This window comes from Mastigoproctus giganteus, chromosome 8, assembly GCF_048544385.1.
Source record: "Mastigoproctus giganteus isolate SK-2022 chromosome 8, ASM4854438v1, whole genome shotgun sequence".
NCBI lineage: Eukaryota > Metazoa > Arthropoda > Arachnida > Uropygi > Thelyphonidae > Mastigoproctus > Mastigoproctus giganteus.
Window position 1 is genome coordinate 121,253,274 of NC_143582.1, and position 24,915 is coordinate 121,278,188.

At 38.3% G+C, this 24,915-nt stretch overlaps 1 protein-coding gene across 3 annotated transcripts in view; it reads right to left on the reverse strand.

Annotated features, from left to right (window-relative positions):
* Adck1 (aarF domain containing kinase 1) overlaps positions 1-24,915 on the reverse strand; it is a 375,938-nt gene that overhangs the window by 316,755 nt on the left and 34,268 nt on the right. For all 3 annotated transcript variants that reach the window (XM_090379667.1, XM_090379666.1, XM_090379665.1), the window contains exon 2: positions 14,658-14,795. In XM_090379667.1, the coding sequence (XP_090235793.1) occupies positions 14,658-14,789 (132 nt within the window). In that variant the 5' untranslated portion in view covers positions 14,790-14,795. The remainder of the gene's footprint in view (positions 1-14,657; positions 14,796-24,915) is intronic.

Consider the following 24,915-nt stretch of genomic DNA (forward strand, 5'->3'; position numbering starts at 1 on the left):
TGGCTTATGTTACCCATTTATGGACTAATTCAATAGAAAGGTTCGGTGAAACACAAGTAGTTGCTCTTGACATCTCAAAGGCTTTTGATCGTGTTTGGCATAAAGGTCTTCTAAACAAGCTTCCATCTTATGGTTTGCCAACTGTTTTTAGTAATTGGTTATCCAGTTTTCTCTCTGATAGCTCACTGAGGGTGATGGTAGATGGTTCTCTGTCTTCTACTTCTCCACTGATGCCGGTGTCTCCCGAAGGTTCAGTTCTTTCCCCCACTCTTTTCCTCTTGTATATCAGTGACTTTCTTCCATTGACTGGAAATCCTATCCATAGTTTTGCCGATGATAGCACATTGCATTCAACTTTCCATTTTGAGAAACCTTGTCCTGCTCAATCAGCTTCAACTTCTAGAAAATCTGCTGCCAATTCCTTAAATGCCGATCTTCAGGTAATTCTCCAGTGGGGCAAAGACAACTTAGTTGATTTCAACCCTTCTAAAACTCAGTCTTGTCTTATATCTTGCAAAAAGGATTCTTCTGCTCCTATGCTTATCTTTAGTGACACTCCAATTTCTAGGCAAAATGATATATCTCTTTTGGGGATTACCCTGACTTCTAATCTCTCTTGGCACAAGCACATTACAAATATTGCTTCCTCTGCATCTAAAAAACTTGGTTTTCTCTTTCGCTCTCAGCGTTACTTTTCTTCCAAACAGCTGCTCACTCTGTATAAATCGCAAATCCGCCCTGCCATGGAATATTGTTCCCACATCTGGGATGGTGCCCCGAAAACCTCTCTCAGGCTTCTTGATTCCATTCAGAAGAGGGCAGTTAGGTTAATTAATGATTCATCTCTAACAGAGTCTCTCCACTCGCTTTCTCATAGACGCACTGTTTCTGCTGCATGCCTCTTCTACAGATACTTCCATGGGCACTGTTCTTCTGAATTGGCTTCTATAATTCCCGCTCTCTCTCTTTCAAAACAGTCCGAACACGTGCCGCCACCAGCCAACATCCATTTACTGTCCAACTTCAAACCCACAGAACCAACTTTTCATCTTCCTCATTTATTCATTCAACTGCCATTTTCTGGAACAACCTTCCTTCATATGTATTTCCTGAAAATTACAATCTACAGAAGTTCAAGTCCAATGTCAACAAATATCTTCTTTCATATTCTCAACCTCCAACCCAAGCACGGTACTAAGTACTAGAGGTTCTAATGCCTCTCGTGTTTGGGGTTCACATAAAAAAAAAATAAAATATACAGGGTGCAGAGAAACTCTACCGACAAACTTGAACAGGTGATAGAGGGTACCAAATGAAAAATTTTTTGTCAAGTAAACATAGGTTGTAAATGAGTCGTTATAGCAGCAGAAGCTATTAAAGGGTTAAAAATCAGAACAATACATTCAGTAATTTAATGTAGTTTAATGCATATAAATCATTTGCTGTTGCACACAAAATAGAAAAAATAATCCATAACACAGTGCTCGAGCATACAACTACCATCAACATTAACATACACATGCGTTGAGAGGTCCTCGGAGTGGTGCGTATCTGTCGCTAATAGCATAAATGTGTAATGTCATATTATGATCAGCATGAGTACAGACATGGAGCGTTTCACTGTTGCAGAAATGGTGGATATCCATTTAATGTACGGCGCAGCAAATGGAAACAGAAGAGGCTCGCACGATTTATCAAGAATGCTTCCCGGACAGAAGGTTGCCTCACCACACAACATTTGCTGCGATACGCCAAAGATTGTGCGATAGTGGCTCTTTCGGTGTGAATATGTATGATACTGGACATCAATGCACTGCTAGGACACCCCAGTTTGAGGAACAGGTTTTGCAGATCTTCGCTAATACTCCTTCTACCAGCACAAGAGCCGTTGCACACTGATTGGGTGTGCAGCATCGTTTGGTGTGGGATGTGGTGCACGAAGCAGCACTGCATCCTTTCCGATGCCAGAAAGTGCATGCACTAGAACGTGCTGACTTTGCCCACTGTGTCAAATTCAACCACTGTTTTTTTTTACAGGAAACCAACTTGGAGCCTGATTTTGTCAATAATGTGCTTTACACTGATGAGGCATGTTTCACCCAAGAGGGATTGTTCAACAGCCGCAACAGTCATGTGTGGGCAGAGAATAATCTCCATGCAATGGTTGAACATGGCTACCAACACAGGTTTATTGTCAATGTATGGGCTGGTATTGTGGGAAATATTTTAGTTGGACCATACCTGTTGCCTTCACGTTTAGATGGACAACTCTATATGCATTTTCTAGAGCAAACATTTCCAGAGTTGTTGGAGGATGGTCCTCTGATTGTCCAAGCACAAATGTGGTTCCAACATGATGGCACAGCACCACATTTTGACAGACATGTACGCACACACTTACATACAACCTTTCCAGGCAGATGGATTGGTCGAGGTGGACCTGTAGGCTGGCCAGCAAGGTCACTTGATCTGACTTGTTTGGACTTTTTCTTTTGGGGATACATGAAGACTCTTGTGTATGAAATGCTAGTTGACACAGTGGAGGAACTTATAGCATGGATTTTCGCAGCAAGTGCAGAGATACAAGACAATCCTAGGAACTTCCAATGCCTACAACATTCAATGATGTGTTGGTGTGAGTTATGCATTGAACATCACGATCACCAGTTCGAGCACTTCTTATGAATTTTGTTTTCTATTTTGTGCGCAACAGAAAATGATTTGTATGCATTAAAAAACATTAAATTACTGAATGTGTTGGTCTGATTTTTACAACCCTTTAATATCTTCTTCTGGTATAACGACTCATTGACTTGACAAAAAATGTTTCTTTTGGTACCATCTATCACCTGTTCAAGTTTGTCGGCAGAGTTTCTCTGCAACCTGTGTATATATATATATATATATATATATATGCGTGCATGCTTGTGAACACTGGGTTTTTTGAAAAGAAAATTCAAAGTTTTATGTTTAAAACAACTCAACTTTATTCTTATTTTTACATAAATATATAATAATAACTTTATTTATCATTGATTTGTTATGACCAGCTCCATAGGGTCCATTTCCATTGAACTGGTTTACGGACCCCAATTTGTGAATGCTGCTCTATAGGCTTGCTTTCTCACATTACCACTCTAAGACTAACACTAAGCCATGCAGTAGGTCTGGGTCCTGGCTGATTTCCCATAAACTTAATACTAATTTTACATTCAGTATAACAAACCTGAAAGATGAACAAATTCTCTATATATCAACCCAAAACTTTCCACTACTATCTTGTTTATACTTTTTTTTTTTTTTTTATAATATTCGCATTTAAATATAAAAGAAGACTAATTTACTGAAGCTTGATGAGCTTGCAGGCTGACTGTGAGAAATCACTGATTGGCAAAATGGAAATTAACTTCCACTAGACATTTATTTCATTATACAGCAAGGAAGAGTCTCCATGTTTATCTATATGGCTCCTTAGAAGCAAGTAGCTTTTCTGCTCGCATAAAAAATTAAGATTTTACAAGCTATAGATAATGGCTTATGTTCTATGACTGACAATCCTAAGAGCACACTGTTCACCGTTATAAAAGATCAAAAAAAAGATTAAAAGCTTAGAGAAATCTGCTATACCACTTAAGATCAGAGCACAAAAAGAAAAGTATCCAGATCTTGAGAAGGTATTCTTGGAATAACTAATGATGATGAAGGCACAAAAATGTTCCCATAGACAGAAATCTTTTAAAAACCTAGGCAGAATCATTTGTGAATTGACTGATTATTGAAGACTTCAAGTGTTCTGATGAATGGTTCCAGAAATTTAAGACTCCTCGTGGTTTTTTTTTTTTTTTTTTTGGCAGTTGTTGGCGCATAGGCTTCTGTGGCCATAATGCACCTCCCAAGGTTTTTGCAGTACTTTGATCCAAGCCCGAGGCGGGAATCGAACCCGCAACTTTTGGGTTGCCAGGCAGGCACTTTACCCACCAGGCTAGCCCGGTCGGCGACTCCTCGTGGACTGTCTTTCAAAAAGTGTGCAGCAAAAGTATAACCACTGATGCTGAAGCTGTGAAGGAATGGAAGGAAATTTTTTAAAAAATTTTTTGTTGAGATACAACCAGAACAATATATTCACTGCTGGCAAAACTTGACTTCTATTTGAAGATGAGAAATGGCACCAAAAAAAAAAAAAAAAATCAACAGATTACCATTCTCCTAGCAGCAGCATACACAGAAAAGCTTAATCACTAAGAAAGCCCAAAAGGCCCACTGCTTTAAAGGGCTGAAGACACTGCCAACCATGTATCAAACAAACCAAAAGGCTTGGATGTCAACAAAAATCTATGAAGAAAGGATCAGACACTTAGTTCACAAGATGAGCAGGGAAGGAGAATAGAAAAATTTTGCTGTTTGTGGATAACTCCACTCCTCACTGACAAGTGAATGCCATTCATACAATCACTGTTGAGTACCTGCCACCTAAATGACATTGGGTCTTCAGCTGCTTGATCAAGGTGTAATTGAGTGCTTTAAGAAAAACTATTGAAGAATGATATTAAAAAAAGTTGTGCTGTTCTTAAAAGCAAAACATAATGCAAAATCGGCATGCTGCCAGCAGTGTATTTGTGTTTCAGCATGAGATGAAGTTGACGAAAAAGTGATTGCCAACTGCTTCAAAAATTTATCACCTCGAATGATGCAATGAACAAAACTTTGCATGCTCCTTTCTTTATTAATTGCAAAGAACAAGTTTTATACTAGTGAAGAAATTTTTTAACTACATGTAACTTTGCACAAACTTGGAAGCATGTGGATTTTGAAGTCTATGTTGAAGTGGACATTGCATGTTTCAAGGGATATGCAAGACTGAAGAGAAATTCACTGCAGACATAATGGAACCTGAAAGAACAAGAGCTTGAGCAAGAAGTTTGTTCATCATTTTTTTTTTTTTAAATGCAGCCTAACCATGAAAGTGAATTAACCCTATCATGCACCATCACAATTTCCTTTTAAAACATGCTCTACCACTGAAACAGCAAGTTTGGCAGATAATTTTAAAGGCCAAAACCAATTCCATTCCATAATTAGGCATTGATATAAGTATGTACACATACACACAGATACTTATTAATATGTACTACTCTATAATTACTGTGCATACGTAATTTACTTAATAGGCTGCACAATCTTTATCTTCTTATTTAACCCTGAACCTATCGTGGGAATCAATGAGACCCCTAGACAATATTTCAATAATTTGCGTGCTTCATCTACTCTGTCTACACTGCTGAAACTCTTAATAGCTGCTTTTCAAAATGTTTTCTTTGATTTCTCTGCCAAAAATTCCAGAAATTTGTTAATTGTCATACAATTTGGAAAAATTCTGGAATTAAGTAAACCTAATTATATGCAATGTGTTGAACAGCATACATCGCACACAATTATTACCAGATGCTTTCCTCTAATCAGTAGCACTCTCTGGCTTCATGGCATTGAAAAGTCATCTGGAATCAAACTGGTGATGGTGTGCTTCATGTTTCTTGCAGAAGCACCCCTATTATTGACAGGGAGGCATCCCTTTGCATGTGTTCACTGAGGCACCCAGATTTTTCAATTTGAATTTCGTTCACAAAGTCTGAAGGAAGTTTCATTTTTAAAAATTTATTTAAAAATATGTTTAATATAAAAAGTGGATTTTTAACAGTAATGTTCAGAAAAGATTGAAAATAAAGATGACATCAAAAGTTAAATAATTTTGAATTATTTCTTGCTGATTTTTGAAACTGAACATATGTAGGGTCAACTCAGCACCTAGAGGAGAAACAATTCTTTGCACTATTGGTGATGCATTAATACTGATATACATATTCTGAGCTAGATTATACTGTATTGTATTAGTAGAATTATTAAAAGTTCAAACTTTCTTTTGTTCTTTTGCTGATTTTATGAACTATCAATATAACATCCCTTTCAATATAACAACCATTTTATTCATTCCCCTAGGGGGTCATTATAAAGAGCTTTGCTTGTACATTTATTATTCAGCTAATAGCTCCAACTTCAACATCCTTTTTTTTCTAAAAGCCTACTATGTGTGTGTGGGAGAGGTATATTCAAATACAGGCAACCCCTGTATAGCACGGTACTTCTACAACACGGTTTCGTTCTAACACGATTGATAAATTGTGGCAATCCTCACACAACACAGTACTCCTACAACAAGGTTTTGCTCTAAAACGGTTGGAGAATTGCTGAAAATTTCACATAATACGGTATTTTTGAGCTTTTGTGCTGGGAAAACCCTGCTATTATGTTAGATGTAATTTTCAATGGCTCCATTCCTTTTTGTGAATCCCTGCTCTTGACTCGCCAGTCGTTATCTCCTTCGTGGTATTTTTCTACAGCACATTTCTGGAGGTCACTACCATAAAACAATAAAATCAATTTGAATTTCCCAGTTTATTGGTCTTTTCTGTTAGTGTAATCAATTATAAACACTTAGTAAACTCAATCTTCTTGCATTTGCTATAGTACCGACAACTGGAACTGTGTGGGTTTTCATGTTATTATGGTGAAATGCGTTTCCCCTTCCATGAAATATTCAATCATATAAAAAACATAAATTTTCAGAAACTCATTACTCCGCATTGATTTTGTTGCAACTTGTGCGAGCAGTGTTCTTTGTTATTAATTGCTTATCATTTTTACTGTTTTAAATTTTACAACAACAAAAAAAGTCAGTGAACAGAAATATCAATTAGTATGTAGATATTACAGTAGATATTAATTAAGCTATGTATGTAAGCATAAATTTATTTTTATTTTGCTAACTGGAAAATATTCTTCCCATTTTCACGTATCATTTAAAGTGGGGGTCTGCTGTATTTTGTTGGAAGATCCCTGGGTAAGGTACTGTGCTATTGAACTTGTGCTTGTTTGAGACCATAAAAAATTCTGACTTCAAAGAGTGCAGTTTGTGACTTTTAAAGAGAGCAGAAGGTACACGAAATCTAGATGCTGCAGAAGAGATTGTGCTTAGCAACAATGAAGAGGAAGAAAATTAAATGAATGTACATTATCTCATATATAATGTATCACAGTTTGTAAGGTAAGACGTTTGTTCAGTTATTACTATTTAAGTTACAACTATTATAAAAATAAAGTTAAAATATTAAGTTATTACCACTACAAAAATTAAGTTTCCGATAGTTATAAAAAAATGGCGTATTTTTGTTAGTTTTGGAATATAATCCCCCTTTTTATACTAATTCTTAGTCCTGTATAACACTGTTTCGCATTACACGAGATTTTGTAGGAACCAAACTACTGTGTTATACGAGGGTTATCTGTACAGTAAATCTCCGCTATTCGTGGTATCTTATTTACGGTTTCGCAGTCGCTGATTTAATATAAAATGAAACCTAAAAAAATGTGAATTTTAAAGCACCGTGAACATTTTCTTTCATAAAAATATGGTCATGGCTAAAATCATCTTGCAAAGATGATATTACAGTCAAAACAGAGCTCAGTGAGTTGGGGGGAGAGGAGTGACACAATCGTGAGCACAGATGCATGTTCAGTATGATTATGCACTTATCGTGGAAGGTTTCGTAGTTTGCTTTTAATTGATATGCTTACGAAATTGAAAAATTTAACATTTTGCAGTGTGTTAGTGTAAACAGACTTTTTCGAGTGTGTTAACAATTAAAAGAAAATGACTTTATTGTGGACAAGTTCTTTTCTAACCCCTACGAAAATATGGCTACGAATAACAAGCTTTATAAAAGATCAAAGTAGGTGATAACATTAGTGAATAAAATTGAATTAAATAATATTAGACAATTTCTAATAGTGAAAGTGTTGTGTCAACGGCAACACATTATAAAATCAATGAGTCCACAGTACGATCGATCAAGAAATTGGAAGAAAAAAGTTCACTCATCATTCGTGAAAGGGCAAAACACCTTTATCAACACTTTGGGGAAACTGGTGATAGCACTGGCAGGATAAATTTTTTAGCTAGCAAAGGCTGGTTTGAAAGGTTTAAAAATCGATATGGCCTTCATAACGTGAAACTTGTAGGCGAGTCTGCATCAGTGGATTTCGTGGCTGCAGAAAGTTTCCCGCCTGAATTTAAAAAATTAATTACGGACAAAGGTTATGTTTCCGAACAGGTGTTCAATGCAGACAAGACTGGGTTGTTTTGGAAGAGAATGCCAGGCAGAACATACTTAACACAACATGAAAAATCTGCTCCTGGATTCAAAGCTTCCAAAGATATGCTTAGTTAGTTAGTTATTTTGGTTTTTTTAGGAGCATTAGCAACTAAGGCCATATTGCTCCGGGAATATGCGGTGGTCATTCCCTGACCTTTCCGCATCCTCCGTATTTGGTGGTGACGGGCTCGAACCCCGGTCTAATCAAGAAGCATGTGCTACGCACTACTGCTCCTTCCCATCTGGCTATGGAGGCGCCACTATATGCTTACTCTTCTGTTTAGTGCAAATGTTAGGGGACACATGATCACACCGATACTCGTACATAAATCGTGGAATCCATATGCTTTGAAGGAAAAGAATAAAGAACATCTTCCAGTTTATTGGAAATCCAAGGTAACAACTACACTTTTTAGAGAGTGATTTAATGATAGCTTTGTGAGAGAAGTGGAAAGTTACTTAGGCTTCAAAATCTTTGCCTCTCAAAGTTCTGCTTCTTATGATAATGTGCTAGGACATCCAAGCAATCTAGCATTTGACCACCCAAACATAGAAATTGTGTTTTTGCCACCTAATACCACATCACTTTTACAACTGCTAGTGTGATTGATGTGTTTAAGTCCTACTATGTTAGGATAACTTTTACTGGCTTAACTGAAAAAAATGAAAAGGGAGTCAGACTTAAAAAAAAAAAAAAGTAAAGTGCAGCCATTATCAACCCACTGCAGGATGGAAGCCTTCTCAACAATTCATGTTGAGGGAAATGGACCATAATCTGCCACGCTGGTCCAGTGCGGGTTGGCAGATCGACCGTATTCAGCAGTCAGGGGCTTGAACCCCGGTCTACTCAAAGAGCGTGTGCTACTGCACTCCCGCTCTTGCCCACTCGGCTACGGAGGCCGTTTCTCGGCTACGGAGGCCGTTTGAAGTTGGAAAAGTTGGAAAAATTGTAACATCGCAGATTGCCTGATCAACATCAAGTTGATGAGATAAGAGCATCTACAATTAATGAGTGTTCGAGAATACTGTGGCCAGAAGTGGTTGTTGCTAAAACAATCCCCAATGTCAATGAACTGGTTGCCAAAAAATTGTAGCAATGGCACAAGGAATAGAAGGTGGGGGCTTTGAAAACATCGATGCAACAGACATTCAGGAACTTATTGAGACTCATGCAGATGAACTTACAATAGAAGAGTTGGATGTATTACTGATAAGGTCAAATGAGAACCAAAATAATTCTGAGAAGGACGATCTCGACGTTGTTAGACCAGAAATAAATAACAAATCATTAAAGAAAATCTTTAGCTTCTCCATACAACTTTCAGAAAAGGTGGTGGAAATGGATCCTAATTTGGAAAGAAGCATCAAGTTTAAATGAAACCAAGAAGAATTACTCTTGCCTTACAGGGAAATCCAAAAGGAGCTCAATAAAAAAATGAAGAAACAAACTTCGAATACGAGTTATTTTTTGCTCAGCAACCCATATTCTTGATATGTTTTTGAAAGATTTGTTTGAAATCTAATAAATGTTACATTTAATATTAAATTGTTTCTTATTTTCATTTCGATACCTTATGCTTGTATTTCACTATGTACCGTCTATGTTTGTCTATGTACATAGTCATATTATGTAGGTGTTTTTTTTTTTTGTTTTTTTTTTATGTAGACCCCAAACACGAGAGGTATTAGAACCTATAGTACTTAGTACCGTGCTTGGGTTGAAGGTTGAGAAGACGAAAGAAGATATTTGTTGACATTGAACTTGAACTTCTGTAGACTGTAATTTTCAGGAAATACATATGAAGAAACGGTAGTTAAATGAATAAACGAGGAAGATGAAAAGTTGGTTCTATGAGTATGAAGTTGGACAGTAAATGGATGCTGGCTGGTGGCTGCACGTGTTTGGACTGTTTTGAAAGAGAGAGTGGGAATAATAGAAGCCAATTCAGAAGAACAGTGCCCATGGCAGTATCTGTAGAAGAGGCATGCAGCAGAAACAGTATGTCTATGAGACAGCGAGTGGAGAGGCACTTGTTAGAGATGAATCATTAATTAATCTAACTGCCCGCTTCTGAATGGACTCGAGAAGCCTGAGAGAGGTTTTGGGGGCACCACTCCAGATGTGGGAACAAAATTCCATGGTAGGGAGGATTTGCAATTTATACAGAGTGAGCAGCTGTTTGGAAGAAAAGCAACGCCGAGAACAAAAGAGAAAACCATGTTTTTTAGATGCAGAGGAAGCAATATTTGTAATGTGCTTGTGCAAAGAGAGATCAGAAGTCAGGGTAATCCCCAAAAGAGATATATCATTTTGATTATAAATCGGAGTGTCACCGAAGATAAGCATAGGAGGAGAAGAATCCTTTTTGCGAGATATAAGACAAGACTGAGTTTTAGAAGGGTTGAAATCAACTAAGTAGTCTTTGCCCCACTGGAGAATTACCTGAAGATCAGCACTTAAGGAATTGGTAGCAGATTTTCGAGAAGTTGAAGCTGATTGAGCAGGGCAAGGTTTCTCAAAACGGAAAGTGGAATGCAATGTGCTATCATCGGCAAAACTATGGATAGGATTTCCAGTCAATGGAAGAAGGTCATTAATGTACAAGAGGAAAAGAGTGGGGGGAAAAACTGAACCTTGGGGGACACCGGCATTGGTGGAGTAGTTAGAAGACAGAGAGCCATCTACCATCACCCTCAATGAGCGATCAGAGAGAAAACTAGATAACCAATTACTAAAAACAGTTGGCAAACCATAAGATGGAAGCTTGTTTAGAAGGCCTTTATGCCAAACACGATCGAAAGTCTTTGAGATGTCAAGAGCAACTACTTGTGCTTCACCGAACCTTTCCATTGAATTAGTCCATAAATGAGTAACATAAGCCAGAAAATCACCAGTGCATCGACACTGATGGAATCCATACTGGTGATCATTGATCAGACGGAAGGTTTCTAGGTAGTTTAAGAGTTGGCGGTTAATTGATTTCTCCATTACTTTAGAAAGAGTAGAAGTAATTGCAATGGGACGATAATTGGATGGAAGGGATTTGTCACCATTTTTAGGAACTGGTTGGATATGAGCAAATTTCCAAGCAGAAGGAAAAACACCTTTGGAATAAGAAAGTGAAAAAAACGCGGCAAAGAACAGGAGTAAGTTCAGGAGCACAGGTTTTGAGAACAAGTGCAGAAATACCATCAGGACCTGGAGCTTTCTTAGCATCAAGATTCGTCAAAATCCTTCTGACATACTTTTGACGGAAGACCACAGGAAACATTGAATTGAGTGTGTTGGGAAGGGAGGGAGGTGTTTTATCAAGATCATTAATACATGAGTTGGAAGAAAAATGGGATGCTAGCAGGTCAGCTTTATCCTTGGCTGAAGTGACAACAGAACCATCTGGTTTGGACAGAGGTGGGAGCAGAGATGGGCAAAAGTTGTGGCCAATAGCTTTGGCAAGAGACCAGAATGCTCAGCTACCATTAGGGTAAAAAGCAAGTTTTCTACTCTTAGCCTGATCAAACACTAGTTTAGACTGATTAATAACTGCTTTTCAATTGTTGCAAGCTTTGATGTAGGCAGAAAATGAAACTGAAGAATTACAAACAAGCCAATTACGATATGCAACGTTCTTCTCTTGAATAGCCTTATCACACTTATTGGAAAACCAAAGTTTAGATAAAGGACGAGATTTTAAAGTGGAGTGTGGGATAAAGGATTCCATTCCTGCAAGAATAATTTCACTCACACGATCTACGCAAATGTTGACATCAGAAGTTTTGAAACAGTAACCCGACCAAGGAAAAGAAGAAAAGAAATCTCGCAGATCATCCCATTTTGCATACTTGTAATGCCAAACAACATGAGGTTGGGAATAGCCATGAGATAAAGGCTCCATCGGAGAAGAGACAATCACCAAGTTGTGATCTGAAGTGCCTAAAAGACCTCTCACTTTAACCGTGTACTTAGAAGGGTTGTTTGTGAGAAAAAGATCAAGCGTGTTGGATGTATGGTTAGAATTGTGCGGTATTCTTGTAGGTAATGAACAATCTGTGCAAGGTCATTAGTAATTGCAAAAGCCTCGGCATCTCGACTAGCTGGGTCGGTGTGACTAGAAAACGGAAGCCAGCTGGAGTTGTGAACATTAAAATCACCAAGGAAAATTACCTCACTGTTAGCAAAGTTGGATAACTGAAATTCTGTCAGAAAAAGTACATGGGGTTTGGAAGACTGCAAGTGGAAATGGACATCGTTTAGATTAGAATTGAGACCACGTATATTTGTGAAATGAATTAGGAAGTGTTTGGGAGGTTTAGATCTTTTTGCAGATAAGCTTGCTCTATTAGTTTGACAATTCATGGTGTATTCAATAGTAAGAAAAAGTGGGTTGGATATGCTGTATGAAGTAATGAAATTTTTGGATATGGCATACACATGATAAGAATATATACCCAGATCCTTGACATAACGTGGCCTCGACAATGGCCCCCCCCACCCCCGCATACACACTACTCGGACTCCCTACAGTCACTATCTGGCAGAGTAGAGGTAGCAAGATAATACACTAGCTGATCCGGAAGCCTCCTAGAGAGTTACCAATAGGTTCGGTCCGGTGTACTAACTAGCAGCCGGCCGGCCTGCGAACACCGTTTTACAGCTGTACCCTCGAAATGTAAGGAAATTTGGATCTCACCAGGATGTCCATCATAATATCAAAAGACATCAATCATACTGCATGATGGAAGAGATGGGGAAGGGTTGACCGGAACTTAGCTCTAGAGACTAAACATGGGTTACACCACTTCAAGCCTCCAATAAGCAAAGTGGTGGTACTGCACCGGTTGATGAGAGTCATCTACCACCTAGTACTGCCTGGTAACATAGAGGGGCGGCATTCCTCCATGTGGTGTGGGCGCCACTCCTCGACCCCTGCTTATGTTGGTTTACACCTGGGTGGTCACTCACCATGTACTTATGCATGGAGGTTATACTCAGGATTACTAACAGTCCCACCATCGTGAAGGTGCAAGCGGAGGATTTGGCTGTCACAGACAGTCCGGATTTCGCCGAAATTGGGTCCACTTCACTTGAGTGTCACCCAAATATCAGTTCCATCAGTGTTTTAGACTCCTAGGTAGAAAGTACAGTTTGTCTGGAATATCTGAGAGAATGTCTGTGACAACCTCAAGGACCAAAGGTCCTCAAGGTACATATATAAGTTTAAGTAAAATTAAATGCAACAAGGAATTATATCTTTAAGAGTATAATAATTTATATAATATTGGTGTAAACACACCATAGACAACTCTTAAACAAAAAGTTTAAGAGTTGCCCTTCACACCACTACATTAGTGGTGTGAAGGGCATCATTTTATCTGTATCTCATATTGTGCTCTTCCTTCACGAGTTGCTATGTATCGCACTACCTTGAATAAGTAACACTTCACTAAAAGAGAAGACTATTGTTACTTATTCTCAGTGGGCACTACCACCATCACCACCCAGACAGTACCATTCCAAGGTTTGTTGGCCTTTCATCAGTGGGTGGGCAAGTACCCTGGTATTGAGACATGACAATCCAGTTGTGAAGATAATCCCACAATATGAGAGATGCCAGAAGGCGTACGTGATAATATTTAAGTAGAATTAAATGCAACAAGGCATCATATCTTTAAGAGTACAATAATCTATATAATATTGGTGTACCATTCCAAGGCTTGTTGGCCTTTTATCAGTGGGTGGGCAAGTACCCTGGTATTGTAGACATGACAATCCAGTTGTGAAGATAATTCCACAATATGACAGATTCCAGAAGGTGTACGTGATAATATTTAAGTAGAATTAAATGCAACAAGGCATCATATCTTTAAGAGTATAATAATCTATATAATATTGGTGAAAACACACCATAGACAACTCTTAAACAAAAAACTACTCATTCGAGGTAGTGCAATAATGGCAACTCGCTGTGAAGGAAGAGCACAATATGAGATACAGATAAAATGATGCCCTCCACACTACTAACGTAGTTTTTTGTTAAAGAGTTGTCTATAGTGTGTTTACACCAATATTATATAGATTATTATACTCTTGGAGATATGATGCCTTGTTGCTTGTTTGTTGTTTGGTTTTTAGGAGCATTAGCAACTAAGGCCATATTGCTCTGGGGATATGCGGCGGTCATTCCCTGACCTTTCCACATCCTCCGTATTTGGTGGTCACGGGCTCGAACCCCAGTCTAATCAAGAAGCGTGTGCTACACACTGCTGCTCCTCCTGCCCACCTGGCTACGGAGGCGCCTTATTATGAAGAAGTTAAATGCAACTGAATCAAGTCTAAAATTAGCCTCCAATTAACTGTTAGTTTTCTTGTGCTTTGTGTAACAATAATAGTAAAGAGTTCCACATAATTTTAAGTTTTCAAAGCAAGGAGACTAATTGTCATAAAACACTTACAGTAAATGCTGCTCGTCCAAACCTTAAAATTCCCACTGGTAAAAGGGCCCATTCATGTTTCTGAAATAGTACAGTGCCACCAACCAGAGTACTACCAATAGCACCAATCTTCAGAATTCGATGAAAACGCATAATATCCTGCAGAAATAACATGAATAGTATTAGTATTGGCAAAATAGTAAAACAAAGTAGTATGCTATGTTGAATCATCTAAAACAGAAAAAAAAATAATAATAACAATAATAAACATATCAAAAACAAAATTGACAATAAAACAAAAACTTTGTTACACAAAAACATAATAAACGCAACTTTATGTCCATGTCACCTTCACTCACTTAATTTACCATTTCTGTTAAGTATTTATCCAATCTGTCTTTAAATTTACATAAACTCAGCAAGACTAGGTGAAAGTTTATTCCAAATGAATAAACTCTCACCTTGAAGCAGCCATACTCCTGAATGATGGACCTTGGCACACACAGCAAACCCAAGCTTTGCAATTGCACCCACAAGCCTCTACTTCCAACTGGTAATTACTGTCAGCACCTGCTCTCGTGATTAACCTTGCATGACCAAAATACTGGGCATTCTTTATTATTTATTTTGTACCACCGTTTTTTGACTGAAGAAGTGCAACCTATGCCCGAAAACTATCAATGTATATTTATTTTAACTGTTTATTATAACTTGTTTTTATCTGTCTTCCTATCAAAGGAATTTAATAAACCTGTATTCTGTATTTCTCAGAAAAAGTTGAACTTACTGACAATGTGAACTTTGAGAACATAAGCCGTTTCCATTTGAAAATGAATAATTTTTAGAAACAACAAATCTGGTAAAAGCATGCATTGTTATACTCTCATCTTAGTTTGTACAGCAATTTTATTTTTAAATTAAATTTAGACTACAATCATCCTTCACACAAGAGCAGTAAAGCAAAAAGGTCAAAGTGGTGGCAAAGTTTTGGTTTAGGAGATAACCGTCGATGGCAGTTCTCTTGTGAATCACAGCTACATACATTGTGCTACTTGAAGCCCTTTTTGAGGAATAATCTGTAGGGGAACATGATGTGGCCAAGAGGATGTCTTTGTATAGTAGCAGTAGTTGCAAATTATGCAAGAAAACAAGCTTATATAGCATCAACAAAAAAAAAAAAAAAAAACGTACACACTTCACCCATCCATACCCTCCAAGAATTTTTCTAGTTCTTCCTTGAATTCACCCACTTCCAGAACAATAAATGGAAGCCAGTTTCAACAATCAACACCCACTGGCTGAGACACTCAGTCTGCTATTTTCCTTTGCCTCCTTTGCCAAATATTTTTCAGTCTGCTTTAGCTTGCCTAACATCTTTTGTGACTTGATTGCAGGCCAGTTTATATCGCATCTGTATGAGCTTCTGTATCACCTGATAATTTATATGCGTCCAATGTTCGACTATTGGCATTCATGGTAGGCAGACGTGCCTTGTGGGGCTCTTCATAGCTGTTGGGCGCCTCCGTAGCCAGGTGGGAAGGAGCAGCAGTGCGTAGCACACGCTTCTTGATTAGACCGGGGTTCGAGCCCGTCACCACCAAATACGGAGGATGCGGAAAGGTCAAGAGAATGACCACCGCATATTCCCGGAGCAATATGGCCTTAGTTGCTTATGCTCCTAATAACAAAATAACAAATCATAGCTGTTGTTTGTTTGTATGTATGTAGGCTTTACGGCGAGAAAAGGGCAGCAAAGGCCATAATGCGCCTAACTATGGTGATGTTAAATACATAGTTCTATTTGTATAGATGTTATTCAAATTTATACTGCACTCTTCATAGTGATTACAAAGAATTATAGATAAGAGGGGATTAGTGGAGTAGAGAAAGATTTCAGAGGTTATTTAGTATATTGTAAAGTTTATTTTGATAAGTTTTTATTTTCCTGTAATAGTTTGATTTTTATATTATAAATATAATTTTTGAAAGTTCTTTTATTGATATTTAGTAAATTTTACAATGGTTTGTTAAAAGATCCACCTTGAACACATCGTTAGAGGGAACCATGACTCAAACGGATGTTGTTGTTTGGTTTTTAGGAGCATTAGCAACTAAGGCCATATTGCTCGGGAATATGCGGTGGTCATTCCTTGACCTTTCCGCATCCTCCATATTTGGTGGTGACGGGCTCGAACCCCGGTCTAATCAAGAAGCGTGTGGTTCGCACTGCTGCTCCTTCCCACCTGGCTACGGAGACGCCATACTCAAACGGAAATAGCCAATAGTGATTTCCAGGTGAGTCGTAATTCTGTCCTTTGCACAACCTGTGGCATGTATTCCAATGTAAACCTAGTAGATAATCATACCTAACCAGGCAATTCTTTTCTTTGTCATGATTATAAGGAGGGATACCGATCTTAAGTAAAAATTTGGTGCATTGATAGAACAATTTGAGTCACTGTAAAAACAAGTACTTGCCCTCGAGAATAATATAAATGGGAGCTCATCAGGGACTCAAGACTCTAGTAACCTACCAAGTGATGCACTCCCAAATTGGGCCCAGAACAGAATAACCAAGTGCAAACTACTCTGGTTCAAAAGGACTTAGTTCTATTAGCAGACTCCATTGTCAGGAAAACGGATTGGTGGACTAGAACCAGGTATTGTCTGCCGGGAGCAACTATTAATGATATCACCAACAGACTGACAGATTTTAATGGGGGTAAAGAGAATATTATTATTCATGTGGGGACTAATATATTAAGCACAAACGATCTGACGATTTGTTAGACAAATATAGGACCATGCTGAAGAAATGCCACGAGTTAGGTCACAATGTCTATGTGTCTGCAATTCTGCCCAGGCATGATAGGAGGGATTATATGCTGAAAGCCTTGTGGATTAACTCAAGACTTGAAGGACTCTGCAAGGCTTTTGGGGGGGGGGGGAATTTCTATCAACTTTGGCCCGCACTTGTAGGTAGACGGAATCTGTTTTGTAGAGACGGGATACATTTAAACAAAGGTGGTACAAGAGTTTTTGCGTAATAAAGATACGCATCTATCTGATAATATTGGTCAAAGTAGCACTTGCACATACTTCAGGAGTTCTTGTTTGTTACTGCAACAGAACATATTAGCAAGATGTTCTGAGGGAAGAAATGTTTCAAATGAGCAGGTAGCTAATGCCAAGGAAGCAAGCTTAAATAACTTTAAGGAGTGTGTCAGGATTGTTAAATGTAAAAGAACACTAAGACTTAATTGTTGATACAGTAATGTCAGAAGTGTTGTCAATAAAACGAGTGAATTCGAACTGATGGTTAGGACAAGTAATGTTGACTTAATAGGCTATACGGAAATGTGGTGCCACCCACAGATAAGGTTATTTGTTATTTGGTTTTTTTAGGAGCATTAGCAACTAAGGCCATATTGCTTCGGGGATATGCGGTGGTCATTTCATGACCTTTCCGCATCCTCCGTATTTGGTGGTCACGGGCTCAAACCCACAGATAAGGGATGATGAGTTTCAGTACGGTATGTATAATGTATTTAGGAAGGATAGGAAAAATATAAGGAGTGGTGGGTCATGCTTCTTATCAAAAGCAGCCTGAGCGTGACGAAAGCTTTCCCGGATTCAGATGTTTCACATGCTAGTACAGAATCTGTATGGTGTGAGATAGTTGGAAGCAAAGGTAGAATGAGAGGGGAAGTAATCTACAGGCCAGGTGATTGTGAAAATTATAATGAGAGCCTCTACATGCAAATGGAATGCACAATTAAGTATCAATGTCATATTATGGGTGATTTTAATTTGCCTCTAATTGAATAGAGCAAATGGGAAAAAAACTCCACATGGGGAACAAAATTTTTAAATCAACTAGACGATTGTTATTTGTATCAATATGTCAGGGAAAGTACTAGGGAAAAGAATAATCTAGACATCATCACCCATGAACCAGATGACATAATAGGACTGACAGTATGGGAACCAGAAGCAGGAAGTGATCACGGAGCTCTACAGTGGATAATGAAGCGAGGTAACAGTAGTTAAAGGCAAAGATTGGGTATAATTTCAAGAAAGGAAATTATGACAGTTTAAGGTGCTACATAGTCTCTATTAACTGGGTAGATATCGCACAGAGAACGAATACAACTGAATTATGGTATACCTTTAAAACATTAATCGCGGAAGCCTTGAATGCTTAAATACCATTAAAAAAATACTCCACAAAGAAGATTCCAAATTGGATGAATAAGGAAGTTGCCAGATTACTTGAGCAGATAAAGATGACATGGAAAAGTTACAGAGCAATAAAAAGTACTGAAGCCTATAACAGCTACAAATTGATCTGTAATAGTGCCACAGAAATGGTTAGGCTGGCAAAGGCTGCCGAACCTCTGAATGAGAAATCGCTGGCAAAGAGTGGAGATAAGGAATCCTTCACATATATAAATACAAAAAAAAAAAAAAAAAAAAGGACAAACCAGATCGGACCCTTATGTAATGGACATGGGATATACCCCAGCTGAAGTTGCAGATGAACTCAACAGTTACTTTGCATCAATATTTACAAAAGAAATACGCTTTGTGTCAATGAGAAATTATGGAAGTAAAGTTGAAAAAAATGTAATTCATGATGTTGAAATTTCATGTTTATTTAATGAAAAAAACTTTCGAGCCTACAGGCTAATAAGGCTCCTAGGATTGATGGCATAAATCCTATTATCTTAAGGGAGGCAGCAAGTGAGTGCATTGAGCCAATGAGGCTAATTATGAGAGAATCACTGGATTTGCGAGCGACTCTGCTGGATTTTAAAAGTGCCAATGTGTCTCTGGTACATAAGGGCGGTTCTAAGAGTGTAGTAGAAAATTACCGGCCAATCAGTTTAACTTCGGTAGTAGGGAAAATCATGGAGACAATGATCGAGGGTGGAATTCATGATCATTTAGATAGAAATGGAATTCTGATAGATACAAAGCATGGTTTTGTAAAGGGAAAATCATGTTTAACTAATCTGGTTGGCTATTTTGACAAGGTCACTCAAGAGCTGGATTTAAGAAATAATTTCGGCATTGTTTATTTGGATTTCAGCAAAGTATCTGACTCAGTCCCACATGAGCAGAATACTTTATAAGTTGGAACAGGTTAGAATCAGAGGGAAAATCCTTAGATGGATAGCTGTATGGCTTCAGGGCAGGAAGCAGAGGGTTGTGATAAATGGTTATTCTTCAGATTGATTTAATGTAAGAATTGGGAATCCCCAAGGATCAGTAGACTTGTTTTCAAGATGCAGAACCCTACCACAACCAAGAAACTTGGCAACCACTTAGCATGAGGAGAAAACAACCTCATCACTATGAACCCTGTGCTGAACCTGAGCCTGAAAAGCAACACTGGCAAAACTCAATAAGAAACAACCACTACCCTGTGATTAAAAAAATCTGAACACAAAACTCAACAGACTCATTGTTTCCTCTACAAATCATATCATATGATGTAACAAACACTAAACTAGACACTCTCCCATCAGGATCAAAATTGCATGTGACTAACTGTACTGGTTGAAGCCAAAACTGATGTCTCACCTTCCTCCTATCAGGATAAGACAAGACAAACACTGAAATGGACTCTCCAATCAGACAGCAGCTATGCTGCCACCTCATCAGTTGACGGCTTGGGCTGGACACCTTGTGAAACCCACTTTGCTGGCCAAAGCCAAGGCTGGTCCCATCTTCTTCTTCTTACCACAATAAGACAAGGAAATCACCAAAACAGACACTCTCCAACCAAGACTTTGACTGCAGCTAAGCTGTCACCTCACCAGTTGGCGATCTGGGCAGGGCACCTAGCCTCACCCACTTTCTTTCCTTATCATGGTGGGGGAGAAGAAGGGAGGATTTCTTGTCTCTTTCCCTCTCTGCCACCCCTGCTTTCTCCAGGTGGGTCATGGGCATGCCCCACTGGAAATCATTAAGGTCGTCTTCTCTTTCTTCTACATACTTCTGACTTCCCCCACTCTGGCCTTCAGTCTCCCGCCCAACTCTGTCTGTACACTAGCACACGTTTCACATGTCCAAATTTAAATATGACAAAATTAAACCATGCTCAACATTCTCAGCTTTTCCAATTCTAGCATTATCTCCTTTTTTTTTTTTTTTTTTTTTTCATAGACCCTAGCCACTGAAATCTCAGGAAATTAGGTGGCAGGGCCTGCAGAGTAAAACAAATTACTGGTGTACCTGGTCTGCCTCCATGGGGCTTAGTGTGGACAACATTGGGACCCACCAGGGGCTTGATTGATTGATTGGTTTGGTTTTTTATGGCGCATTGGCAGCTGTGGCCATAATGCGCCAAGACTAGGTAATATTTAAAAAGTTTACCCACCAGGGGCCCAGTGGCTAAATGGCCAGAAGAACAATGGTACATGACTACACACCACAATATCCATACACTTTCAAATCTCTGGCCTGTACAGTGTATTGTATCACACGACAATGTAAACTACGTAGAGATGGGGGAAACCCCTAGTGCCATTAGACCCTAAACACACTACTGGGACCACTGTTGTTTTTGATTTTCATAAATGACATCGATGAAGGAACTGAGGGCATGATGTATAAATTTGCAGAAGATGTAAAGATTGGTCGAGTAGTTAATGATCACCACCAAGCACAGCTGCTTCAGAGTGACCTAAATAGAATTCAGGGATGGTCAGAAAAATGGCAGCTATGCTTTAATGCAGCAAAGTGTAAGGTATTAACACCTGAAGAACAGTAATCTCAAAATAACTTATACACTTGGTGGAGTTGAACTAAAGCCAGTAGTGGAGGAAAGGGACTTAGGTGTTACAATACAGTCAGACATGAAGTTCTCAGCGTATTGCAGACAGGTTGCAAGGAAGGCCCATTCTCCGAGCATCGTAGACAGGTTGCAAGGAAGATCCATGGTGTCTTATTGATGATTTATAGAACATTTGCTAGTAGAGATAAGGACATTATATAAGGCTATTGTTAGACCACACTTGGAACACTGTATTCAATTATGGAGACTGCACCTAAAGAAAGACATTGTGCCTCTTGAAAGGGTACAAAGAAGGGTAACTCGCCTGGTGAGATCGGCAAAAGGGCATCCATATGAGGAAAGGCTTTGAATATGTGGGCTGCAGAGCTTGGAAACTAGGCACCTTAGAGGAGACTTGATTTAGGTGTTCTAAGGCTCCAAGAGGCATAAGTAAAATGAATGAGGATGAAATTTTCACCGTTTTAAATGATTCTAGAACTAGGGGCCATAATTTCACGTTACGGAAGGATATATTTAGACTGTATTGCAGGAAGTTTTATTTTAGCTAGCAAGTTATAAATTACTGGAATAGGTTACCAACATGGGGTGGTGGAGGCTGAAAATTTGGTGAAATTCAAAGGTCAGCAGAATAATTATCTACAGAAGGATGCAAATTCATAGATTGTCTATTTCCTTTTCTCTTAATAATTATTATTATTTTAATTTTCTTCTTATTATTATTATATTTAATTTTTTTTTTTTTTTTTTTTGGCTGGTTCAGCATAAGCATAGGCATCCTTGTACCATATGACCATTGCTAATACTAATGCTAACATATTTTTCTTCTCTGCAATGAGTCCTTTATATGATACCCATTTAAGGCTAAGCCTTGAACAGTATTTCTTAGTTGGTATGAAAAGTCTAGTTGCTTCTATAATTATTTCCTTGAATACAACCATTTACAATTTTCTGATGGTAACTTTATCAGTTGACTCCACTGTATAGAATATAAACACTGTCTGAGACCACTGTATTATTATTATTATCATCATTATTAGTTATATGGTGCAAGGAAGCCTGAGGCTTATGCTGCACCAACCAAAAAAAAATTCCGGAGCTATCCTGAGAGAGAGAGAGAGAGAGTCAAAATAAAATCACCAAGAAAGAGAAGAAATGATATCCAGCTCAGGACCTTGGGTGTGCCAAGCCCATACTCACCAGATATGAGCCCCTGGCTGTAATCACCTTTATGAAAGCAAAAACCAATCCCTTTACCATTGATGGTAGTTATATCTTTAAGTAAATCCCACATCAATAGACCGTGATCACTAACACCTAGTGGTTCTTTTATCTGCATATTCTTAATGCATGAATAATTATTGCTCATAATCAGTTCAAGAGTATTACTCTCTCTTGTTGCCTCTCTAACATGCAGCTGTAGGAAACAGTCATATAATAAATCCATAAAAGTCTTGCTAGTGTGTGAGTGATCAACCGCAAGTTCCAGTCAATATCTGGAAAGTTAAAATCCTCTATTATAAGACATTCTGATTTACTGGTATAATGGAATCTATTATTAATTTCTTGAAAGAACGCAAATGATTCTCAAACACTTGATGGTGCTTCCAGCACCACTTATTCAGTGAATGAATTGCTTGTGCTTATTTCACTTGCACATCATACACACATTCGTTATAATAGAGGCAACAATCCGATCAATGAAGAAGTCAAACAAAAGGTACCATAAAATACCTGAGAATTAGTATTAGTAGTGGCAAATGATACTGTATAAGTAAGCAAATTTTTTTTTTGAAAAGCACAAATATGAATGGTATAGAACCTATAGTACTTAGTATGGTGCATGGGTTGAAAGTTGGGAAAAGAGAAGAAAATGCTTGTTGACTTGAATCCATTTATTGTAATTATCAGGAAATGTATGTGAAGGTTCGTTTGTTCGTTCATTATTTGGTTTTTAGGAGCATTAGCAACTAAAGCCATATTGCTCCGGGGGGGGGGGGATATGTTGTGGTCATTCCCTGACCTTTCCGTATCCTCCGTATTTGGTGGGCATGGGCTCGAACCCTGGTCTAATCAAGAAGCGTGTGCTACGCACTGCTGCTCCCGCCCACCCTGGCTATGGAGATGCCACATGTGAAGGAAGGAGGTAGTTCCAGAAAACAGAAGTTGAAGGGATAAATGAAGAAGAAGAAGAAAAGTTGGTTCTGTGAGTTTGATGCTGGATAGTAAATAGCTGGTGACTGCTTTGACACACATTCCAACTGGTGTGGAAAACAAATTAGGGAATTGCAGTTCAGAAGCACAGTGCCCATGGAAGATCTACAGAAAAGGCATGGAGCAGAAACAAAATGTCTTCTATGATACAGAGAATGGAGAGACTTTGTAAGATATGGGTCATTAATTAAAGTGGCTGTCCTCTTTTGAATGGAATCTAGAAGCCTGTGAGGGATTTCGGGGCACCAATCAGACATGGGAATAATATTCCATAGCAGGGCAGATTTCAGATTTGTACAGCGTGAACAGTTGTTTATAAGAAATGTAATGATAAGAAAGAAAGAGAAAACCCAGTTTTCAAATACAGAGGAAGCAATATTTGTGATGTGCTTATTCCAAGAAAGATTAGAAGCCAGGGTAAACCATAACAGAAATATGTGACTGTGTCTAGAAATCTGAGTGCCATTGAAGATAAGCATAAGAGTCGTAGACTCCTTTATGTGAGATATAAAACAGCACTGAGTTTTAGAAGGATTGAAATTAACTGCTATCTGCCCCATTGCAAACCTGGAGATCAATATTTAAGGAATTGGTATTGGACATTCAAGAATTTGAAAATGTTTATTCAGAGCAAGGTTCCTCAAATTGGAAAGAAGAATACAATGTGCTATCATAAGCAAAATTATAGATTTGATTTCCAGTCAATGGAAGGCCATTAATACACAAGAGGAAAAGAGTGGGAAAATGAACAGAACCTTGGGGAACACTAAAATTAGGGGAGAAGTTAGAAGACAGAGCATCATCTACATTACCCACAAAGAGAAAGAGCAGTCAGAGAAAATTTAGTACCCAATTGAAAAAAAAAAAAAAAATTCCATAAGATGGAAGCTTGTTAAGAATACCTTTATGCTAAACGTGATAAAAAGATTTAGAAATGTCAAGAGCAACTGCATAAGTTTCTGTATCCTGCTGTAATGTTCTGGGAACATTGCTGGAACTCACCACTAGACCATACTTAGCTGTGCTGTTCACCCTGTTCCTGCTTGGGTTTCACTAAGCTTTTCCATTGAATCTATCTACAGGTGGATAATATCATGCTCCTGCCTGAGTTTCATTAAGCTTTTCCATTGAATCTGTCTACAGATAGGTAATATAGGTCAAATATCACCATTCAATCAACAATGATGCAATCCATGTGGGTGATCATTAACCAGATGGAAGGTTTGGAGATAGTTTAGGAGTTGGCAGTCAATCAACTACTCCATT